Source organism: Neophocaena asiaeorientalis, unplaced genomic scaffold (assembly GCF_003031525.2).
Source record: "Neophocaena asiaeorientalis asiaeorientalis breed wild unplaced genomic scaffold, Neophocaena_asiaeorientalis_V1.1 scaffold19, whole genome shotgun sequence".
In the NCBI taxonomy this organism is placed as follows: domain Eukaryota; kingdom Metazoa; phylum Chordata; class Mammalia; order Artiodactyla; family Phocoenidae; genus Neophocaena; species Neophocaena asiaeorientalis.
In genome coordinates this window covers 3,595,724-3,620,215 of record NW_020173388.1, presented here as the reverse complement: position 1 = coordinate 3,620,215, position 24,492 = coordinate 3,595,724, and the positions used below count along the sequence as shown (strand labels likewise).

The 24,492-nt window shown below is 38.5% G+C and overlaps 1 protein-coding gene across 1 annotated transcript in view; it reads left to right on the top strand.

Annotated features, from left to right (window-relative positions):
• The window catches only part of SPMAP2L (sperm microtubule associated protein 2 like), a 56,390-nt gene extending 32,496 nt beyond the window's left edge, over positions 1-23,894 (top strand). Inside the window, exons 6-8 of the mRNA XM_024746746.1 lie at positions 7,195-7,306; positions 20,004-20,135; positions 23,853-23,894. Coding sequence (XP_024602514.1) covers positions 7,195-7,306; positions 20,004-20,135; positions 23,853-23,894 — 286 coding nt within the window. The remainder of the gene's footprint in view (positions 1-7,194; positions 7,307-20,003; positions 20,136-23,852) is intronic.
• Positions 23,895-24,492: the final 598 nt, after the last annotated feature.

The following is a 24,492-nucleotide window of genomic DNA, read 5'->3' as shown; positions in this document are numbered from 1 at the left end:
ATGGATGTTATACCTGAAGAAACTGATAATAAATTTGAGACCATTCAGAGGTGACGAATGAGATGTTGATTCTTCTGGAAGCTATGTTATATGAACAATAGTTAAGAGAAATAATATGTTTAGCTTAGAGAAGACACCTAAGTAGCAGTGATAGCTATGTTTCAAGGGTCAGCATCTGAAAGAGGAAAGGGAAGTCAAAGTAAAATTACTTAGAACTAGAAGTAGAACAAGGAATTTACAGAGCAGCTGATGTCAGCTAAGTGTAGAAAAATCTTTCTGGTAGCTATGCAGTAATGGAGGCGTTTATTTGGAAAGGTCAACTGCCAACTCCACCCAAATCCCTGAAAATGTTCAAGCACAAACTGGAATGATGACTATACATGGATTTTAGAAAAGATTCCTGTATTCAGGCATAGGTTGAACTGGACAACTTGAGTCTTTTTCCATCATAGAATCCAGCAAAAGTGGCCCAATTCCTCCACAAAATTTGCTTGTCAGTTTATTAAATAAAATCTGTTAAGTTAGTTAGAATATGCATGTAAATCTGGTAAAGGTCTGTATCTATAAACTAGAAGAATACTTTAATTATCTGTTACCAATTTTTGAGACATCTGAGATTGACATTTCATATAAGTGAAACCCCCTTGAGTGCTAAAACTTCTTGTATTTTTAGAAGTTTGTTTCCCTGCTTTCCTAAGGAGATTCTTTTGATACTGAACATACATGTAACCTTTTTCCATTGGCTTGAGATATTTATTATGTACATCAACTATCACATAATGATTTAGTTTGGTAAACCTCTCAGAAAGTGTTTAAGTATGAAGTACGTTGCTTAGGCTAAGTGGTCTGACCTCTTTAGATTATGATATTCACTTTTCATCGTTTTCCTGTCATTTCTCTTTATTGGGAGAATAGTCTCTAAGTAGCCTCTTTTCTGATCTTTTGTGCTCTGGAAACAGATAACCAAGCTTGTTCAGAATTGTATGGGGGGAAAATGCAAGTGCTTAATGAAGACACACAGGGTTGTCCAATAAATGTACTACATGAGCCTGGACTTTGTGACATATATTTTAGCTGATTCACTAGAGGGCTCAACAGTAGATTTGAGCAGTCAGAAGAAAGAATCAGCAAACTTAAAGATAGGTCAGTGAAGATGATCAAGTCTGAGGAACAGAAAGAAAAAAGAATAAAATAAAATAAACAAAGCCTCAAAGCCCTGTAAGACAGCATCGAGGGTATTAACATATTGATAATGGGAATTTCATAAAGAGAGTAGAGAGATAAAGGGGCAGAAGGAATATTTAAAGAAACAATGGCCAAAAGCTTCCCAGCTTAGATGAAAAACAAGCTTCACATCCAGGTAACTCAACAAACTCCAAGTGTGATATACTCAAAAAGATATACAACCTGACGCATCATAATCAAACTGTCCACCATCAAAGACAAAGAGAGAATCTTGAAAGCAGCAAGAGAAGTGACTCATCATATGCAAAGGATCTGCAATAAGGTTAACAGGAACCATAGAGGCCAGAAGGCAGTGGCATGACATATTTAAAGCACTGAAAGAAAAATACTGTCAGCCAAGAATACTCTAGCTAACAAAATTATCCTTCAAAAATAAAAGAAATTAAGACATTTCCAGTTAAACAAAAACTGAGAAAATTCATCACAGCAGACCTGCTTTACAGTAAATACTAAAGGGAGTCCTTCAGGCTAAAATGAAAGGACACTAGACGATAACTTGAATCCACATGAAATAAAGAAATAAAATTGAGTTAACTACATAGGTAAATATAAAAGATAGTATACATGTATTTTTCTGTTTGTAACCCTTTTATTCTCCTACATAATTTAAAGGACGACTGCATAGGACTTCCCTGGCAGTCCTAAAAAAAAAAAAAAAAAAGACAACTGCATAAAGCAATAATTATAAATCTATGTTGATGGACATACAGTGTATTAAAAAACAGCCCAAAAAGGGGAGGGAATGGAGTGATATTAATCTGAATTAGATTGTTATAAGTTAAGATATACAGGGTAACAACTAAGAAAATAATTTTTTAAATATAGTAAAAGAAATAACAAGGAATTTAAAGGGTACACTAGAAAATATCTAACATGGAAGAAGGGAGGAATGGAGGAATAGAGGAATAAAAAGATGTAACATGTGAAAAACAAAAGCAAAATGGCAAGCATAAATTCCATGTTATGAGTAATTGCATTAAATGCAAATGAACTGTCCAATCAAAAGGCAGGGATTGACAGAATGGATTAAAAGAACGTACTCAGTAGTATGCTGTCTATAAGACACATACTTTAGATTCAAAGAAATATATAAGCTGAAAGGAAAAGAACGACAAAAGATATACTATGAAAACCAACTAAAGTGAGTGGATATACTCATATTGGACGATTAGACTTTAAGACAAAGAAGGACATTTTATAGTAATGAAATGGTCAATCCATTAGAGAACTATAACAATTATAAACATATATATACCTAACAACAAGAACCCAAAATAGATGAAGCAAAACCTGGTAGAATTGAAAAGAGAAATAGATAATTCAACAAGTTCAGTTTTTCAATACTGTACTTTCAGTAATAGAAAGAATAACAAGCAGAAGATCAACAAGGAAATAGAAGGCTTGAACAATACTATAAACCAAAACTATCTAATTGACATTTATAGGACACTATACCCAACAATAGCAGAACACACATTCTTCTCAAGTGCACATGGAATATTCTCTAGGATAGATCATGTATTAGGTCATAAAACAAATGTCAATAAATTTATAAGAATTGAATTCATACAAAATCTGTTCTCTGACCACAATGATGAAATTAGGAACCAATAGCAGAAGAAAAAATTTAAATATGTGTAATTAAATACACTCCTAAACAAACAATGGGTCAAAGAATAACTCACTTTGATATTAATAAAATGAAAACAATATACCAAAACTTATGAGATACAGCTAAGGTAGTGATTAGTGGGAAATTTTAGCTGAAGATACCTACATAAAAAATAAAAAAGATTGTAAATTGTAACCTAATCTTCCATCTTAAGAGATTACAAATGGAAAAGCAAACTAATTCAAACAAGCAGAAAGAAGGAAATTATAAATATTAGTGTGGAAATGAATAGAAACCAGAAAGACAGAGAAAATCAACAAAACTGAAAGTTGGCTCTTTGAAAAGATCAACAAAACAAACCTTTGGCTAGACTTATCAAGACAACAAGACAGAAGGCTCAAATTACTAAAATCATGAAAGAAAGAAGGGACCTTTCTAAGGAATCATTTGCAAAAGAAGGGTTGCAAATTGATCTTATAGAGAGAAAAAAGTATTATAAGGGATTACTATGAGCAATTGTAAGGCCAACAGATTAGATAACATAAATGAAATGGACAAATTCCTAGAAAGACAAACCACTGAAACTGACTGAATAATAGAAAATCTCACCAGACCCATAACAAATAAAGAGATTTAATTAATACTTTTTAAAAACTTCCTATGAACAACTCAGGAACAGATGCCTTCATTGATGAATTCAATGATATGCTTAGAGAAGACCTAGACCAATCCTGCAGATTCTTCCAAAAGGTAGGTCACTTCCCAACTCATTCCATGAGGTCCATGTTACCCTGATACCAAACCAAAAAATGTTTGTAATGACAGACAATATTTCTTATGAATATATGTGTAACAATTCATACCAAAATACTACCAAACCAAATCCAAATATACATGCAGCAATCCACACCAAAATACTACCAAAGCATATCAAACAATATATAAAAATAATTATGCACCATGACCAAGTTGGATTTATTCTAGGAATACAAGAATATGTTGAGTTCAACATACTAAAATCAATGTAATACACCAAATTAATAGAATAAAAAACCCCAAAAGTACATGATTCCCTGAATAGACTCAGAAAAAGCACTTAACAAAATTTAACACATATCATACTCAACAAACTAGGTATAGAAGTGAACTTCCTCAGCTTGATAAAGGGCATCTACAAAGAGCCCACAGCTATCATCATAATTAGTGGTGAAAGACTAAAACCTTTCACCCTAAGATCAGGAATAAGACAAGAACATCAGCTCTCACCACTTCTATTCAACATCATACTAGAGGTTTGAGTCAGGGCAGTTAGGCAAGAGAAAGAAATAAAGCTATTCAGGTTGTAAAGGAAGAAGTATTGATAACTCTCTACTCATAGATGACATGATCTTATATATAGAAAACCTCAGGGAATCCACATGAAAACGATTAGAGCTAATAAATTAGTTCAGGAAGGCACAGAATCCAAGATCAATATACAAAAATCAATTGTATATCTATCCACTAGCAATGAACAATCTGAAAATGAAATTAAGAAACAGTTCCATTTACAGCAACGTCAAAAAGCACAAAACAATACGTGCAATGGAATATTAGCCTTAAAAAGGAAGAAAATTCTGACAAATGCTACAACATGGATGAACCTTCAGGACATTATGCTAAGTGAAATAAGCCAGTCACAAGAAACCAAATACTGTATGACTCCACTTATGCACAGTACCAACTGTAGTCAAATTCATACACAGAAAGTAAGATGGTGGTTGTCAGGGGCTAGGGGGTGGGGAGAATGAGGAGTTGTTTAATGGGTATAGAGATTTGCATGACGAAAATTGTTCTGGAGGTTGGTTGCACAACGATGTGAATGCATTTAATGCTACTGTACTATACACTGAAAAATGGTGAAGATGGTAAATTTTATGTTATATGTATTTTAATATAATTAAAAATAAAAGAACAAAATACTGAGGAATAAACTTAACAAAAGAAGTGCAATGTACGTACACAGAAAACTACAAACATTGTTGAAAGAAATTGAAGATTTAAATACATAGAAAGACATTCTCTGTTCATGGATTAGAAGTCTTAATTTTGTTATGATGACACTTCTCACCAAATTGATCTACAGATTTAGTACAATCCCTATTAAAAGTCCAGCTCTCCTTTTTGGGTAGAAATTGACAAGGTGATTCTAAAATTCATATAGAAATGCAAGAGACCTAGAATAGCAAAAACAATCTTGAAAAAGAATAACAAAGTTGGAAGACTTACAGCTTCTGATTTGAAAACTTACTAAAAAGCTACAGTAATCAAAACAGTGTGTTACTGGCATAAGAATAGACATGTAGATCAATGGAATAGAGTTGAGAGTCCAGAAATAAACCCTTATGGTATATGTCAGTTGATTTTTGACAAGGATGCCTAGACAGTTTAATTGAGGAAGAATAGTCTTTTAAACAAATGGTGGTAGGATAACTGGATATCCACGTGCAAAAGAATGAAGTTGAACCCCTACTTCACACCATACACAAAAGTTAATTCAAAATGGATCACAGACCTAAATATGAGAGCTAAAATTATAAAACTCGTAGAAGAAAACATAGGCATCTATCTCTATGACCTAAGCAGTGGTTTCTTAGATATGACACCCAAAACACATGTGACAAAAATACAATAAATTGGACTTCATTAGAAGTAAAAACTTTTGTGCATCAAAGGACACTCTCAAGGGAATGAATAGACAACTGGTAAATTGGGAGAACATATTTGCAGATCATATATCTGATAAGAGACTAGTATTCAGAATATATACAAAGAATTCTTAATACTGTTCAAAAAAGACAAATAACCCAATTTAAAAAATAAGCAAAGGACTTGAATAGACATTTCTCCACAGAAAATATACAAGGAACAAGAAGCACTTGAGAAGATGCTAAATATCATTAGTCATCTTGGAATTGCATGTTAAAACCCTGAGATTCTACTTCACACCTCTAGAATGGCAATAATAATAATTAATAAAGAGAAAATTACTTGGAGAGGATGTGGAGAAATTGAAACCCTCATATATTGCTGGTGGGAATGTAAACTGGTGAAGCTTACGTGGAAAATAGTTTTCCAGGTCCTCAAAATGTTAAACATAGAATTAGCATATGATCAGCAACTCCACTCCTAGGCATGTACCCAAGACAGTTGAAAACATATGTTCACACGAAAGCTTGTACATGAATATTCACAGCATCATTCCAAAATAGCCAAAAAGTGGAAGCAACTCAAATGTTCATCAATGGTTGCATGGATAAACAAAATGTGACAAATCCATATAATGGGATATTATTCAACCATAAAAGGAAAGACATACTCATACATGATTCTTAAAAATATGCCAAGTGAAGGAAGCTAGACACAAAACGTGACATATTTGTATGATTCCATGTGTTTGAAATTTCCAGAATAGGCAAATTCATAGCGACAGAAAGTAGATTACTAGTTCCTAGAGGTGGGGAGGGGCTGGGGAGGGGGTAATAGGATGGGATTTTAATAGGTATGGGATTTCTCTTTAGGGTGTTGAAAACGTTCTGAATTTAGGTAGTGGTGATGGTTGCACAATTTTGTGAATATTCTAGAAAACATAGAATTGTACACTTTAAAAGGGTAACTTCTATGGTATGTTAACTATATATCAAGTTTTAAAACTAACAGACTACCCCTAGAGGGTAATCATATTTATTTGAGAAAACCTTTTTCCATATTAGGTTTGTAGGTTTGTTGGTTGATAGGTTTCTGTTCTGGGAAAGGAGTATGTGGGGAAACCACCTATGATAATCGGCCAGGTTGCTGGGAGTTATGTCCAGCACTATCTCAAACTGCCCTGCAGAGGAGACTGGCCATCACAGAGGGTTCTTGGTAGTGACTGGAATTTTTATCTCAGGGTTTTAATAGGAGGTTTTGGTAGGAAGTGAGGTGTTTTTTAAACTGCAAGTCTCAACCTATCAGTGGATCATGAAATCAATTCCAGTTGTTGTTTTTATGAAATCAAATGAAATTTTAAAAATCAGAATGCATTGCCTAGGGAAAGCATCGTTTCATCATCATTTTGTTTCAGATACACAGATTTACATATATTGTATCACAATATAAAATGTACTTCTTACTGTGGATCATAGTAAAACAACTTTAAGAAACACCAATCTAGTGGAAAGAACACTAATGATTATGGGAAAAGATGTTCCTAAGATAGAAACAATAAATATAATTGATTGGAGGTTGATTATAGCAATGAAGAATGCAGTTATTGTTCCTCCAGTGATTATAATATTTCATGTTCCATTTGCATATAGGCCCTTCAGTGATGACTTAAGAGATTCTCTTCAAATCTCTGATCCTTCTCCCCGGATATTACAACTCTCAATAGCCAAAGTCACAAATCCAAACTATGTTCCTCCAAAAAGCGTAAGTGGGTCCATGTGAAAGAAACAGTTCCTGATGCACTTTGTAACATGTAGCATGTTTGTAACTGTAATGTGCTCCCCTCTTATTTCTAGGTGTGTATTTTCCTTTTCTTCATGTTTATTTTCCCCTCTTATCAAATGAATTTTTCTATCTGCCCTGTGCCTAATGTATCAGTCAGGATTTGATGAGAGAAGCAGAACCACAATGCATATTATAGAATTAACCTTAAGCAATTGTGGGAGCTGATGAGAAGTCTATGGAAGACTGTTACAGCAGCTGGGACTTGGGTCTGGTCATAGATCTAGAAGAAATGAGAGAGACTAGGGGTAGTTCAGCAGTCCCCTAGAAGATATTTACTTCAGGAGAGGCAATTACAGGAGAGTCTTGCCTGTTCAGACAAGGGAGGAAGGGCTGATTCTATTGGTAAGGAAGGCTCAGGTATGTTCAGGGTTTCAAAGTCCCCCCTTCATTGGAATGTGCCCTTATGTTCCGATTCCAATTTTTAAGGTCCAGTTCCTTCTCAATCATTGCCCTAACTTTAATATAGGAGACCATATAAGTTTGGGAATTCAATTTGTGCTGTAATTCACCCACTCACAGAATTAGATTTTGAGCTTGGTTTTGAGAATTTTCAGTCCTGTGACCATTAAAGATAAGGGTTTCTTTTGGGTAAGTCACAAAAACTTTCTGGTCCCTTAACTATGCTTAAGGTGGGAATTTAAAGGCCTGAGCTGGTAATTTCTTTCCTCAAGTTCTCCAGTGCACTTAGAAGCAATGAGCCAACCTCATTATACCTCTTTATTTCACTAAAATGATCTCTGTCAGCAGCTGCTTGATTACCAAATCTTGCTTTCTGTTTTGTCAGTGCATGCCACGGATTACCAGTGTCTTTTTTTTTTTTTTAAATGACTGGCAATAGGATCATTAATAGCTTTAAATCTAATCTGCTCAGAAAACAAATTCCAGATGGTCTAGAACCAGTACAGGTATACCTCAGAGATATTTTGGGTTCAGTTCTAGACCACCCCAATAAAGCAAATATTGCAACAAAGCAAGTCACACAAACTTTTTGCTTTCCCAGTGCATATAAAGGTTATGTTTACACTACTGTAGTCTATTAAATGTGCAATAGCATTATGTCTAAAAAAACAACGTACACACCTTAGTTAAAAAAATACTGCTAAAAAATCTTAACCATCATCTGAGCCTTCAGTGAGTTGTAATCTTTTTGCAATAGTAATGTCAAAGATCACTGATCACATATCAGCATAATATAATAAAAATGTAAAAGTTTGAAATATTGTGAGAATATTTCTGACACAGAGATACAAAGTGAGCAAATGCTGTTGGGGAAATGGTGCCGATAGACTTGCTTGATGCAGGGTTGCCACAAAACTTCAATTTGTGAAAAACGCAGTATCTGCAAAGTACAATAAAACACAGTATGCCTGAACAAAGAACCCATCCTTAAAGTTCTGATCTGGTTATCTGTTGCTTTATACCAAACCACCCCCAAACTTAGTGATTTTAAACAACAGCCGGGGGAGGAGTCAAGATGGCGGTGTGGGAAGCTGCGGAGTCAGCTCTCCCCACAACTAGGGCACCTGCTGGCCGCTGGTGGGGGACTCTAACCACCAAGGAGACGGGAGGAATCCCAGAGTGAACCAGTAGGATGTAGGGGGACTGAGGGAGGAGAAGTGGAGGCTAGAGAAGATCGGCACTCCTGAGGCCGGGGAGATCAGGAGAGGCAGGCGGGAGGGACTCTCCGGGAAGAGCGGGAGAGGAGCAGCGGGTGATCACCTGGCCCACTGGGGCCACAGAGCCTGCTGAGCTTCCAAGCTGGTTCCGCCCCTCCAAAGCCCCATCCAGGCTGCGTGGGCCCTGGGGGCATAGGAGGGAGACCAGGGAGATCAGGAGTGGCAGCGGGGAGGGGCCACCCAGGAGAAGTGGGAGAGGACCAGAGGGTGATTGCCCTGCTCACTGGGGCCTGGGGAGACCGCTGAGCTCCCAGGCCAGTTCCCTGCCCTCCAAGGCCCCCCCGCATTGGTCCTGAGGGCATAGGAGGGAGGCCAGGAGATCAGGAGAGGCAGGCGAGAGGGGCCCTCCCGGACCCCAGACCGGAGGAGTGGGAGAGGAGAGGAGGGAGTTTGCCCCGCCCACTCGAGCCCGGGAAGCCTGTTGGGCTCCCAGGTGAGGTCTCCTGCCCGCTGAGACCAGGGGTAGGGGGCACGCCTGGGCCCCTTCTGTTCCTTGAGGCTAAGCCACACCCCCACAGCCCCCAGGGCCTTTTCCAGCCCTGTGGTTCCTGAGCATAGGCCCCACCCACCACCCAAAACTTGCCCTTGCTTAGGCCCCGCCCTCAACAGCCAAGGCCTTTCACCACCTCCTTTTTTTTTCTTTTCTTTTTAGCATTCAGCAAGTATTATTAAAATGAAGGGAAATTTATGGATGACACTTTGTAACAATCAGGAACTGTTGATTAATAAAGTTAGTTCGTTATTCTCCTGAAACCTAGGCAGCAATGAGAATTGTCAGACGGATCATTTTACTCATTATTTTTGATTAATGCACCCAGATTCTCTGACTCTGAAGGGAAAAAAAAAAAACCTCCTCCTCTTTTTCACTATTGTGGTACTAACATACCTTCCGGTTGTTGATTCATCTATTTTTGCATTCTTTCTAACATATCTGTTAGTTTCCTAGTCTAATTTTATGTTTTACTTTGTTATTGTTTGTTTTTTTTTACCACCTCACGTGGCTTGTGGGATTTTTTGTTTTTGTTTTTTTTTTTTTCGGTACGCGGACCTCTCACTGTTGTGGCCTCTCCCGTTGCGGAACACAGGCTCCGGACGCGCAGGCTCAGCGGCCATGGCTCACAGACCCAGCCACTCCGTGGCATGTGAGATCTTCCCGGACCGAGGCACGAACCCGTGTCCCCTGTATCGGCAGGCGGACTCTCAACCACTGTGCCACCAGGGAAGCCCTATTTCGTAGTCTTTTAAGTTTAGTTTGGAATTTTTATTATTCTATTTATAATTCTAGCAGTTTTTTTTTGGTTGTGTTGCGTCTTCATTGCTGCGTGGGCTTTCTCTAGTTGCAGTGAGTGGGGGCTACTCTTCGTTGCAGTGCGCCGGCTTCTCATTGTTGTGGCTTCTCTTGTTGCAGAGCACAGGCTCTAGGCGCATGGGCTCCAGTAGTTGTGGCGTGCAGGCTCTAGAACGCAGGCACAGCAGTTGTGGCGCGTGGGCTTAGTTGATCTGCGGCATGTGGGATCTTCCCAGACCAGGGCTTGAACCTGTGTCCACTGCATTGGCAGGCAGATTCTTAACCACTGTGCCACCAGGGAAGTTCCAATAATTCTAGCAGTGTTTTTTTTTGTTTTTTTTTTTGCGGTACGCAGGCTTCTCACTGTTGTGGCCTCTCCCGTTGCGGAGCACAGGCTCCGGACGCGCAGGCTCAGCGGCCATGGCTCACGGACCCAGCCGCTCCGTGGCATGTGAGATCTTCCCGGACCGAGGCACGAACCCGTGTCCCCTGCATCGGCAGGCAGACTCTCAACCACTGCGCCACCAGGGAAGCCCAATTCTAGCAGTTTTTGACAATGACTTTTAAGAGTCCTAAATAATGCTTGAATTGGTTTACAAACTTAATTAAATACCTTCAAATACTTTATAAATACATTAAATTTGATTTCTTTTTAAAGTATTTTATTTCAACCATCTACATTAACAAAACCTTCTCAAATATTAAATAATTATTAAAAATCTAACACTTTAAACTCATAAATATAGTGAACCTGAAGTTTTTTAACGTTGTAAGAATTGATACTGACTAAGGTTCTTGGACTCTTTAATTAATAGAAATTGATAAGAGGCCAGATGAGAAATTCAGGTAAGGCTTTACTGGGACTCGTGCTATAGCAGGAGGGAGGGAAAACAAGTAACATATGCCTTTGCTTACTCCCTGAGAGGAGGCGAGCTGGTCCCTTAAACAGGGTGAAGATAGGGGCCAATAGGTGGATCGGGCCAGGGGGTGGCATACGTGGTGGGCCCACCCTCTTGGTGGTGCTGGGTACAGGGATCATGCATAGTACCCTACTTTTTCTCCTGGTACCTCAAAAGTGGCAGTTGGGTTTTGGCCTTTTTGTATGTTCTTATTGTTCATAATTTGCCCCAACTGCGCATGCGCGCAGTTCTTTTTTAGTCCCTTTTAGTTTATTTGTATTCTGTTGCTCCAGGAGGCATTTGTCAAGGTGGAAGCTCTACAGTCAAGGGTCTCAGGTCCCAGCCAGTCTCAGAATGACATAAATTTAAGATTTCAACTTAATGTCATCATTCTAAACAGTTACTCTGTTATATATTTCAAATTGCAATTGTAGTGTTATCACTCTTACAGGCCAAATTCTCTTAAAACATATACCTGCTTTTTTTTTTTTTAGTTATTTTTATTTATTTATTTTTTTGTGTGGTACGCGGGCCTCTCACTGTTGCGGCCTCTCCCATTGCGGAGCACAGGCTCCAGACACGCAGGCCCAGCGGCCATGGCTCATGGGGCCCAGCTGCTCTGCAGCATGTGGGACCTTCCCAGACCGGGGCATGAACTCGTGTCCCCTGCATCGGCAGGCGGACTCTCAACCACTTCACCACCAGGGAAGCCCCCTGCTTTTTATTTTAATAATATACACTTATTTTTTGTTTTAACAATAATTTCAAATTTACTGAGAATCTGCAAAAGTTAAAGTCCATTGGCTTTATCATTCTCTCTCCTCCGTGGTGTGTGTGTGTGTGTGTGTATATTTAATCTTTTCCCTGAATCATTTTTGAAGGTTAATGACAGACATCATATACCCCTTTTCCTCAGTACTTCAGTGTGTTGTTTCCTAACAAGAGGACATTATCTTATATAACTACCATACTGTTATGAAGATCAGGAAATTTAACATTGGTATAATACTATAACTAATCTATGGTCCCTGTTCAAATTTCATCAATTCTTGCACATATTTATTATTAAGACAAAGTATTAATTCTATGATTTTGATTTTCTTAGGTTTTTGACAGTTAATTCTAAATCTTCTCAGAGTTTAAACGTAACACACGCTCACAAAAGAAGTCAAGTTACTATTACAGGTACCTGAGGTTACTTGCCACCAGAGACTTTGTGTGGGTACACTGTAGGAAGTCCTTTTACCTCTATGAATGTCATACCAAGTCTCTTTTTATAATAGCTGTTAGGACTACAAAACTTAAAAAGAAAGGGGTTGGTTTCATAGCTCACTTAATCCATAACTATTTTAATGAGATCTATTTTATTATAAAATTAATATTTTGTAAAATAAATAATTAATATATTATGTGCAGTAAAAAAAAAGGCAGCCCAAATAATGCAAGTGAATATGTAAATAAAAATCACTTTTGTTGTAACACATTTTCGGACTTTATGTGAATCACCTCAAAAATGTTCATACCCTTGATTCAGTCATTTTACTTCTAGAATTTTTATTCTCAGAAAATAATCAAGATTGAGAATGATGGGGGAGAGACATGTTGGTATAATGACCTCATGGATTAGGAGAAATTTCATTTCTCCGATTATTAATAAAGTCACATCGTTCTCTACATTTATTTGCCATGTGTATTTTCCTTTTCTAAATTTGTCTGTTCATGGCTTTATTTTTCTACTGGTCTGTTCATTTTTTATTGATTCACAAAATTCTTTACATCTTAGGGATATTAATCCTTCATCTGTTATATATGATGTGCATATTTTTCCCAGCTTGTAACTTGAAAGTTTGGGGTTATAATTTATATAATAATAATATATATAATATACTAAAATTATAATATATGTATAAAATTTTAAATGTATAGATCTTGTATAGTTTAATAAGCTTTTAACAAATATATATACCCATTCATTAACCACCATAATCAAGATACAAGAATAAGTATTATTCTTGACTGAGAAGCCCAAATGATCTTTTTTCTTTATTTTGTTAATGTGCAGACTTCTGTGCATAGTTGCTTAGAGTTGTTTTTTTGGTTTTGTTTTGTTTTGTTTTTGCGGCATGTGGGCCTCCGCAGGCTCAGTGGCCATGGCTCACGGGCCCAGCCGCTCCGCAGCATGTGGGATCTTGCCGGAATGGGGCATGAACCCGTGTCCCCTCGGACTCTCAACCACTGCACCACCAGGGAAGCCCAGACATTATGAATTTGATTTCCTAATATTTTAGTGAGGAACTTTGCATCTATGTTCATGATGGATAGTGATCTATAGTTAAAAATATATCTGTTGAGTTTTGGAATTAGGGTTATGTTGGTCTTGTAAAATGAGTTGAGAAGTATTTCCTGCTTTTTTATTCTCTGTATATTTGTGTAAGAGTCATGTTATTTCTTCCTTAAATATTTGAGATAATTTACCCTTAAATCAATCTGGGCTTAGTGTTTTCTTTATGGGGAGGTTTTTAATTATGAATTAAATTTCTTCAGGTATTCCTTTAGGGTATAGGTCAAATCAGATTTTTTATTTCTTCTTGTGTCTGTTTTGTATTTTAAAAGAATTTGTCCATTCTTCTATGTTGAATTTATTTGCATAAAGTTTTTAATGGTAATATATATTTTTTTCTCTTTAAGTGCTTTAAGATATATAGTGGTGACGCTTTAATTCCTGTTTGTTAATTTGTTTTCTCTTTTTATTTCTTGATCAGACCTGCTAGGGATTAACAAATTAGCTTTATTAATCTTTCCAAAGAGTCAACTTTTGTATTTGTTTATTTTTTTCTCAACTGTTTTTAAGAATTTCTTTTACCATTTCTTATAGAGTGGATCATTCAGTTTTTGTTACTCTGGAAATGTTCTTATTTTATTTTTATTTGTAAAGGATATGTTTGTTGGATATGCAAACATATTTTAGGTTGATAACGCTTTAGAATATATTTTCATGATCTTCTGGCCTCCATGGTTTCTGGTGAGATGCCAGCTAAAATTATAATTTTTACTCTATATTTAATGTGTCTTTTTCCTTTGGCTATTTTAAGATTTTCTCTTTATCTTTGGTGTTTAGCAGTATGGCTAAATTTGCCTACATATAGTTTTCTTGGTATTTGTCCTACCTGTGGTTCCCTGAAATTCAAGGATTTGTGGGATGTTGCTTTCAAATTTTTCAATAGTTCTGCTATCATTTATTCAGACTTTTTTTCTGTGTCATTCTTTCTCTGAGGCCTCTAGTTATACCTGTGCTATATCATCATATTTTATACCATAGATCACTGAGGTTGTTTTATTTTTTTTCAATATTTTTTCTATATGCTTTATTTTAAATAATTTATATTCACCTCTACTCAATGGCATCAGTTCTTTTTACCACAATGAGCAATCTTCTGTTAATCTCATCCAATGGATTTTTAATTTAGATGCTGTGTTTTTCAGTTCTTGGATTTCCATTTGGTTTTTTAAAAATATATATAATTTACATATTTCTCTTGGACCTTTAATCTCTTCACTCATTGTATCCATCTTCGGACCCCATTCAAGTTTCACTTATTTTTCCTCTATAATATCCTTTATAGAGGAATAACCCAGTTCAAAATCATGTGTTGTCAAGTATCTTTAGTCTCCTTCAGTCTGGAATGGTTCTTCAATCGTTTTTTGCCTTGTTGACCTTGAACACTATTGAATATTACCATCCAGTTATTTTATAGAATAGCGGACAAACTGAATTTGTCTGAATGTTTCTTGTAATTAGGGTAAGATTATGAATCTTTGGTGTTTATTCACATACATACACACATTTTCATCTATATTTATTTCCATATCGATTTATATATGATTTTTCACCTTTACCTCCAATTCTGATCCAACACTACCGACTTCATTCTATTTTCCTCCCTTGCCTTACTTGTAATGCTTGTCTCTGAAAGTTAAAAACCTGGCTCCCATTACCCTTAATACATGTCCTCTCTGTGTATAATCATTCCCCCATCTCTGCTGTCTCCTCTTTCTGCATATGGGCTCTTACACCCTGCACTATGCCACTCAGTCTCTGACACTTCATACTGGGAGGCCCCTTCCCAAAGCTCTGATCTCTTACTGGTATCTCTGATATCTCAATCCCTCTTACTTGGTCGACCCTTCTCTTGATGCTCTGGCCCTAACATCCTGCTATGGGCCACTGTGCCTTCTCCCTTCCCACCAGACTGAGACACCTACCTTGCTTTGCTCTCCCAAATGATCAGGAAGGGGTGAGAATGAACTGCTTTCCTTCTTTCAAGAGTCTTATCCTGTCTAGTTTCTGCCTACTTCTGATTTCTTTCCAGTGCCTTCAAAGAGTTCTGTTTTGTTTTGTTTTGTTTTCAATGTTTTATTCAGAGTCTCTAACTGTTATAGGCAAGAAGATTAGTTCAATACAAGCTACTCTGCTATTACTGGAAGCAGAACTTCTAATTTGCCTTTTAATTTTGTTTTGGTTATCTTGAGGTTAAAATTTTATGTGTGGTAAAACCCATAATCTTATTATTTTGAGGTTTCTTCCATTGCTTTATGATTAGAAAATTCTACCCCAAAAGAATTCAGAAAATGACCCCCAGTAGTGTGCTTGTACTGGCTCACAAGAGCTGATGGTACACATCTCTTTCTAACTTTGCATTTAGTGAGATCCATCACCTTCATAGTTTGAAATTGACCATGGTGGGAATTTTTACACCATAGAAATTGGCAAGCACTACAAATCAGTCTTTTTTCTCTGAGGAGCTAACTGTTAAACATTTACCAGCACACCACTGTTTTCCTGTAGTATTTTTGTGGTTTCTTTTTATTTTTAAAGTAGATAATTCCTCAACTTATTTGAAGTATATTTCTATGTAAAATATGGGGTAAGAATCTGCCTCTCCCCCATGATTGCCCCAGCCTTTATTTGTTCACTGCCACAGTTATTATGTACCACAATGTTATTTATACTAGGGCAACGGTTTTCAAAAATGTGACCCAGGTATGCATAAAGGTTTCCCAGAACCTTTTAAGTAATCTGCAAGTTCAAAATTATGCACAAGTAAAAGGTTCATTCAATGTGTAAGATAGTCAAATGGATTTTATGGTAATGGAGTATGAAAAGTTCCTTGACAGTTTCAGATTGTGCATTGCAACTCTTATGGGGTTTTTTGGTTTTTTTTTGCGGTACACGGGCCTCTCACTGTTGTGGCCTCTCCCGTTGCGGAGCACAGGCCGCGGACGCCAGGCTCAACGGCCATGGCTCACGGGCCCAGCCGCTCCGCGGCATGTGGGATCTTCCCGGACCGGGGCACGAACAAGTGTCCCCTGCATCGGCAGGCGGACTCTCAACCACTGCGCCACCAGGGAAGCCTGCAACTCTTATTTTTAAGAAACTACCCTTTGTCAAGTTTTATTTTAGTAACAAAGAAGAATATTCACAATTATCTGAAAAAGCTGTTGAAATATACTCTTTTCCAACTAGTACGGGGAACTGGATTTTCTTCATATACTTCAACCAAAAAACAGTGTCTTCTTAAACCAGATATTAAAGAGATTTGCAAAAATGTAAACATATCAGGCTTGTCACAATTTTTTTTGTTTTGGAAAATATAGTTCTTCGTCATAAAAAATATTTGTATTTCCATGTAATGGGTTCTTTTTACTTGAAATAATAAATGTTCTTAAATGTCTCAGTCTTTGGAAGCCCTCAGTCACTTTTTAAGAGGGTAAAGAATGTTACACATCAAATTTATTCAATTAAAAAAAGTGTAAATGGGCTCTAGACCAAAAAAATTGAGAACCACTGTATTATGTAATATTTCTGAATTCTCTATTTGGTTACACTGATCTATTTTTATGCAGGTATCATTTTGCTTAAATTATTGTAAACTTAAAAATATTTTAGGGCTTCCCTGGTGGCGCAGTGGTTAAGAATCCGCCTGCCAATGCAGGGGACACAGGGTCGAACCCTGGTCCGGGAAGATCCCACATGCCACAGAGCAACTAAGCCTGTGCGCCACAACTACTGAGCCTGCGCTCTAGAGGCCGGGAGCCACAACTACTGAAGCCTATGCACCTAGAGCCCATGCTCTGCAACAAGAGAAGCCACTGCAATGAGAAGCCCGGGCACCGCAACGCAGAGTAGCCCCCACTCGCCACAACTAGAGAAAGCCCACGTGCAGCAACAAAGACCCAATGCAGCCAAAAATAAATAAATAAATTTATTTAAAAAAAAATATATATATATATTAGAATAGGGTAGGTTATGTATACCCTTTACTTGTTTTGGCCATAACTTTCTTATTGTCCTTCCGGCTTCCCACTTCAGTCTTTCTCCCACATGCCTGACAGATTAATCTCCAGCCCTGACCATGCTTCCTCTCCAGTGAAAAGATTTCATGGTTCTTCGCTAGCTGTGAGCAGTGCCCTCCACATCTAACCTAGTTTCAGATGTATTTGCAAGCCTGATCTCCCTGCCTGACCAGACACAATCTGCTCCATGCCTCCTTGCTTCTGTGTCCAGACTTTCCCTTCAGTCTTCCTTCCTTCATTCTCCCTATCTTTTCTCCTCCCTCTACTTGTCAGAATCTGACCCTTCCTTCAAGGCCCAATTTAATATCTCTTTATCCATGAAAAGAGAATTCTTCTTGGATTCTCCCACATTTCCTCTGATATTCCTCAAAACTTTATTCTGTTTTATGGATATCAAATAATCAGTGGTTTGCTTATAGGTTTATGATTCCTTCTAAGTTGAAAACTCTCAGCTCCCAGTCCCGCCCGCCCCGGCGGGTGAGCAGACAAGCCTCTCAGCTGGTGAGTGCCGGTCGGCCCTGATCCTCTGTGCAGGAATCTCTCCGCTTTGCCCTCCGCACCCCTGTTGCTGTGCTCTCCTCCGCGGCTTCGAAGCTCCCCCCTCCGCCTCCCGCAGTCTCCGCCTGCGAAGGGGCTTCCTCGTGTGCGGACACTTTTCCTCCTTCACAGCTCCCTCCCGCTGGTGCAGGACCCGTCCCTATCCTTTTGTCTCTGTTTATTTTTTTCTTTTGCCCTAACCAGGTACGTGGGTGGTTTCTTGCCTTTTGCGTGGTCTGAGGTCTTCTGCCAGCGTTCAGTGGGTGTTCTGTAGGAGTTGTTCCATGTGTAGATGTATTTCTGGTGTATTCTTGGGGAGGAAGGTGATTTCCGCGTCTTACTCTTCCGGCATCTTCCTGGAAGTATCTCTCTTTGCTTTGTCTTACATAATATAATTAAGAGATATTTGTATAACGAATTAATGAATGATTGTTTTATTTCCTTTTTGATTGTAAGCCTTAATTGAAGGCACTGGTTGTCATATATTTTTTTGATTTTCCAAGAGCCTGATAGGAGACAAAGCTTTATTCATTGGAAATGCTTGATTAGTACTTCATGGTATTGTGTAGATAGATAGGACCTTTGTTTGAATCCCAGCTCTGCCACTTACAAACTATATAAAGTTAAATAAAATGCCAAACTTCACAATACCTTGGTTTCTCCATTAGTGAAATAGAAATAAAAATGATACGCAGGTGAGAAATAAATGAATTAATAGGTATAAAATACTGTCTGTGTTAGTATCATCATCGTCATCATTTTTATTTATTTATTTTTGACTGTGTTGGGACTTCATTGCTGGGCACAGGCTTTCTCTAGTTGCAGCGAGCGGGGGCTACTCTCTGTTGCGGTGCACGGGCTTCTCATTGCAGTGGCTTCTCTTGTTGCAGAGCACAGGCTCTAGGCACGCGGGCTTCAGTAGTTGTGGCACGCGGGCTCAGTAGTTGTGGCTCGCAGGCTCTAGAGCGCAGGCTCAGTAGTTGTGGCACACGGGCTTAGTTGCTCTGCAGCATGTGGGATCTTCTCGGACCAGGGCTCGAACCTGTGTCCCCTGCACTGGCAGGCAGGTTCTTAACCACTGCGCCACCAAGGAAGTCCATCGTCATCATTTTAAACAACATAAGAAGGGGTTTGGAACATACCTTGTGTGTTAATTTTCTACCCACAGTTAAAACCCTATTTCATTTCCAGTTATTGATTATATTCCCACCTCAAAGTTTTGTGGTAAGTTTTGAGTTTGTATATAAGTAATTTAAATAGAAGATGATGTAATTTGAACACATTTCCACAATTAAGGTAGTGAGGAGTGTCTTGGGGGACCAGTACAACATTGTCTATGGAGATATGGTTCTGTTCTGCCTTTCTTCCTCTTGTCTTTGGTTACTTTGTATTGTCCGTTCCAATTAGAAGAGAGCTACTTAAATTCATTTTAAGCATGGGGATTTGTAATAATGTGAATTCCAATTTCCAAAGGGCAAGATAATTAAGAACAAAGCAGAGCTCTCCCCCTTATAGTGTTCTCATGTGATAGGGCTGAGAACTTCCCTCTTGGCTGAGTTTATTGTTCTAGTAATCAACATTGCCATTTGTCTCTTAGTCCATTTGTGTACTTGTCATTTTCTCCCCATCTTTAGTTTCACAGTAAGTTCCAAAAAATCTGGGTTGGAATTTATACAACCTAGTTTGAGAAGGATGGAAACTGATCCTTTCAGCTATGGTCATAGGTTACTGCAGTATTCTCATCCTTTTTGCTGGATTTACTGAGAAGTCTGGTCCAGTGGTCAGACACTACTTTGTAACTTTGATTGCGATAGTGTTTATTGATTGATGCTTACAGGTACTGTTTTCTTTTTCTCCCCTAGACTGAAACCAAAATTGCGACGTCTGCCCTGACTGCTGTTGCAACTCCAAGAACTGTAGACCTTGCCCATCCAAGGATTAAGATAGAGGGTCTGTGCTTTGAAAGAGAAAGAACTGAAATGCCCATCCGTCCTGTAAGCCATCACTACCTTGGCATCCTTCAGCTCACTTTCTGTTTGTTCCTAGGGTGTTGTTTTGCTTCTATAGGGTATAGACCAAAGTCATTGGAAAAGAAAACCTTGAAAGAGTGGTCTGTGGCAGGAAGGAAGACCTAGCTGCAGGATATGGAGAGAGGCTGCAGGTAGAGGGTGAAGAGCATGGACTTTGGAGTCAGTAAAAGCTGGGTTCAAATTCCTGCCTCACCACTACTAGTTGTGTGATGTTGTAATAACCTTCCTGAGCGTTATTCATTCAATAAGGATTTGAATCTCTACTGTGTGCCCGGCACTGTGCCCAGTGAGCAAGATGGAAGGAGACAGAAAATAAATAAGGAAACAGATAAGATAATGTCAGGTAGTGGTAAGTGCTATGAAGAAAATAAAATGGAAAAAAATAAAAAATAAAATGGGAAATGAGTGACTATGGTTGGGGGTGGAGAATAAGCTTCTTTGCATACGGTAGTCAGGGAAAGCCTCTCTTAAGGAAGGGATATTTGAGCTGAAACCTGAATAATGAGAAGGAGTCAGCTAAGTGAAGATCTGAGAAGAGAATGTTCTAGTAGAGGGAAGAGCACATGACAAAGTCCTTAAGTAGGATAGTTTTGAAGTTGGGTGGAGCAAGGTGAGCAAGGGGATTGTGAAGGTAACAGTTCCCAGTTTCAGGGCTGTTCAGACTTGTGATAATAGATAAGGCAGGTGCTCAGCACAGAGCCTGGCACGCTCAGTGGATTGTTCGGGGGTTTTAAAAAATCCTTTAAAAAAGTGATACCATGGCACATAATCATACTCTGAGAACCCAAACTAATCTGTATCAGTGCAAATATAGAACATTTTCAGGGCTACTGAGTGGTGTTTGCTGTGGTCCTCATTCTTTTGAATGAGCACTTGAGAGAGAGAATAGTAGCTATATGTCATCTTTCCTATTTTACCAGTAAAGCAACATAATAGAAAGGCCTCCTGGCAGATGTGGTTTCCAAAGTAAGACCAAAGGGAGTTGATGAGTCAGTCAGTCAGAATATATTTATTCAGCACCAGTTATACAACAGAGCCTAGTCTAGCTTTTGGCAAACAAGTACTTCTCTCAAGCGGCTTATATTCTGGTGGGGAAAAACAGACAGTAAACATAACCATCAGTGAAATAAATGAGCTAAGTCAGGTGTTGTTAAATGCTATGAAGAAGATTAAATAAGTACTATTGAAGAGGGTAATTAGAAAGGCTGATATATCTTGGATGGTCAGGGAAGAACTCCTTGAGGATGTGATGTTTGAGTCTAGGGACTTGAATGACGAAGAGGCAGCCATGACAAGATTGAGGAAAGAGGGTTTCAAGCAGAACTAGTAAATGCAAAGGTCCTGAGGTGGAAAGAGCTGGGCCAGAGGGGCCTTGTGTGACTAGGGTCATAGTGATTGAGGTGGGGATGGGAGGAAGGTGAGGTTGGAGGAGGGTATAGTAGGCAGATCATGTAGGACCTTCTAGGCCACGGTAAGGAGCCTAGGTGTTATTCTTAGCAAAATGGAAAGCCACTGGAAGATTTTAAACACTGTGAGTGACATGATCTGGCTTGGGCCTTGGAAAGTACTTCCCTCATGAAGTTGTTACGGTGATTGCATGGGAATGATTTAGGCAGATCGCTGAGAACACTGTCTAGCTCATGGAATACACTTGTTAAAATGCTCCTTCTCTCCCTCAGTAACTGCTGTGTGAAGGCTGGGTTGTGGAGGAGTGAGAATGGAAGCAGGGAGATCAGTTAGGAGAGTCTGTTACAGTAATCCAGGAGAGAAAGGATGGTGACTCGATTAGGGCTATAGTTGAAAATAGAGGGAGACGTGGTGAAATTTGAGGTATGTTTTTGTGTCGTTTTGTTTTCCACTATAGATATCCAGCGCTGCCTTGCTCGCCAAACCTAGCCCTCGAATACTAGCTCTAGCTAAGCCCAGGCCTCTTCATCAAGATTATTTACCTCCCCGTGATGCCTACTGGCCAGTATCTTATGCTGCTATCCATTCCAAGATATCTCCCAGAATTCAAGAACTAGCTAATCCAAATACAAGGTGTGTCAATCTAAGGCTAAGATGGGACAGGAAAGGCAGGGGGTGCTAGGGACAGGGAAAAGTTGACCTATTAAGTTCAGTGAAATGAATCATAGAAATAGTAAAAATTTTTTAAATCATCTTATATGTTACATTTATTGTGACAAATCTATAGTCTTCTTACCATAAATATAAGGCTACAGTTAAAGGGTTAGTGGACTAGTATTGAACTTTAGACCTAGGAGACAACTCTGTAATTATGGATATGGAATTATTTATCTAACATATATTGATAAGGATTATTTATCTAACATATATTGATCTAATAAGTTGCAGAACAGAAACATAATATGTTGTAATTTGTGTAAGAAAAAAATACATATATGCCATATATTTGCTTACATATGCCTATACTATCTCACAGGAGTATGTAAGAAGCTAGTAACAATGGTTACTTTGGGGGCCTAGGGAGCCGGGATGGTAGGAAGACTTATTTTTTACTAAATAGGCTTTTGTATTTTTCAATGTTTTTGCATCATGTACATGTATGAACTATTTCAAATAAATCGGAAAATATATTCAACAAAGAAGAAATTGCCTCTAATTCCTATTCATTTTTTAGAAGACCTCTCAACTTGCCTGAACCTCAATTCATTTTGTTACCTTCAAGGGATAATGCCTGATCCCCTTTTTAAAGCACCATCAAGAAAACCTAACTGAAAAAGTAGTAGTCTTGAGCTCAGGGAATAGGAAATGTGTTTGGTCTTATATAATAAAATATTTTTTAAAAAATTTTTAATTTTTATTTTATTTTTAAAATTTATTTATTTATTTATTTATTTTTAGTTGCCTTGGGTCTTTGTTGCTGTGCATGGGCTTTCTCTAGCTGCAGCGAGCAGGGCCTACTCTTTGTTGCAGTGCGTGGGCTTCTTATTGCGGTGGCTTCTGTTGTTGTGGAGCACGGGCTCTAGGCGCGCGGGCTTCAGTAGTCGTGACTCGCAGGCTCTAGAGCGCAGGCTCGGTAGTTGTGGTGCACGGGCTTAGTTGCTCCGCAGCATGTGGGATCTTCCGGGACCAGGGCTCGAACCCATGTCCCCTGCATTGTCAGGCGGATTCTTAACCACTGCACCACCAGGGAAGTCCAGATTTTTTAAATTTTTATAATGTGTTTTTCCTTAAAAAAAAAAGTTCAACATCAAATGAAATGACACTCATTCTCTGTACACTGACAAAGGAAAGTGAGGAGTAAGACCAAGTGCTCAAGAGTCTATCCTGGTAGCAAGATTATTATTTGGTGGTTAAGGTATTAAGGATGAAAACTTCAAAAAATTGATTTCTTTAATTTCACCAGTGGATTGTCTGGCTTGTTTTAACATCGTCAAATTATTGAGAAATTTCCAGAATTTACTTTCTATGGAAAGAGGAAAGCCTTCGGAATCTGACACATATACACATCTAGACTTGACCACAGGTCACTCTTACAATGTCCCTGAGCCTTCATTTCCTTATATGTATAGTGGAGGTCATGATACCTGTTTGATGTGGTGCTTAAGAAAATCAAAATGAGATAATATAGTGCCTAACACATAGTGGATGCCTGAGAAATGTTAGTTCCCTTTTCTGTTCATCTTATTTTAAGTCAAATCCATTTTTCCATTTCAGGACTCCTGTGCATATTGTATATTACGATCCAGAAGTCTTTAAAGTCAAGCCAGCTGCTTTGAAAGCACAGTGTTCTCCGAGGATCCATGAGTTGGCACAACCTCTTACGCGTTAAGCACAGAAAGCCACATCAGTCAAACTCATTATGTTTCTAGAAGACATGTTAGATGACTTAGTTCCCTTGTCTGGTACTGTCAGTTTATAGCCCCCACTCCCTCAAAGCACACGAGACCTCTAGGGAACACCACTGCTGCTGTTACCTGTAATCATGTCTTTAGCAGGTTTGGGGACTCCAGCATGCAATAAAAGAGAAAATGATAGCCTGCCTTATTGTCCTTACTGTCTCCTCACGTGCATCTTGGCTGTCTCATTGCTCTGACTGACCTGAAGATACATTCTTCCTTATATTTGCTGGTTTTGCTTTTCTTTTCCCAGTGAGATCTGTGTTCTCCAGTAGCTGATCTCACCTCAGTGCCTTCTCTAATAAATCCTGAGAACTGAAATCATTCCTTGTGTTACTTTTCCAATGTCCCCTCATTACCAAGAAATAACACTGAAATGGTGAAGCCTTTGTGGCTAAGTCAAAATGCTTTATATAATCTGTAGATGAAATTGAGGGAGTAGGTTACCTTAAATGATC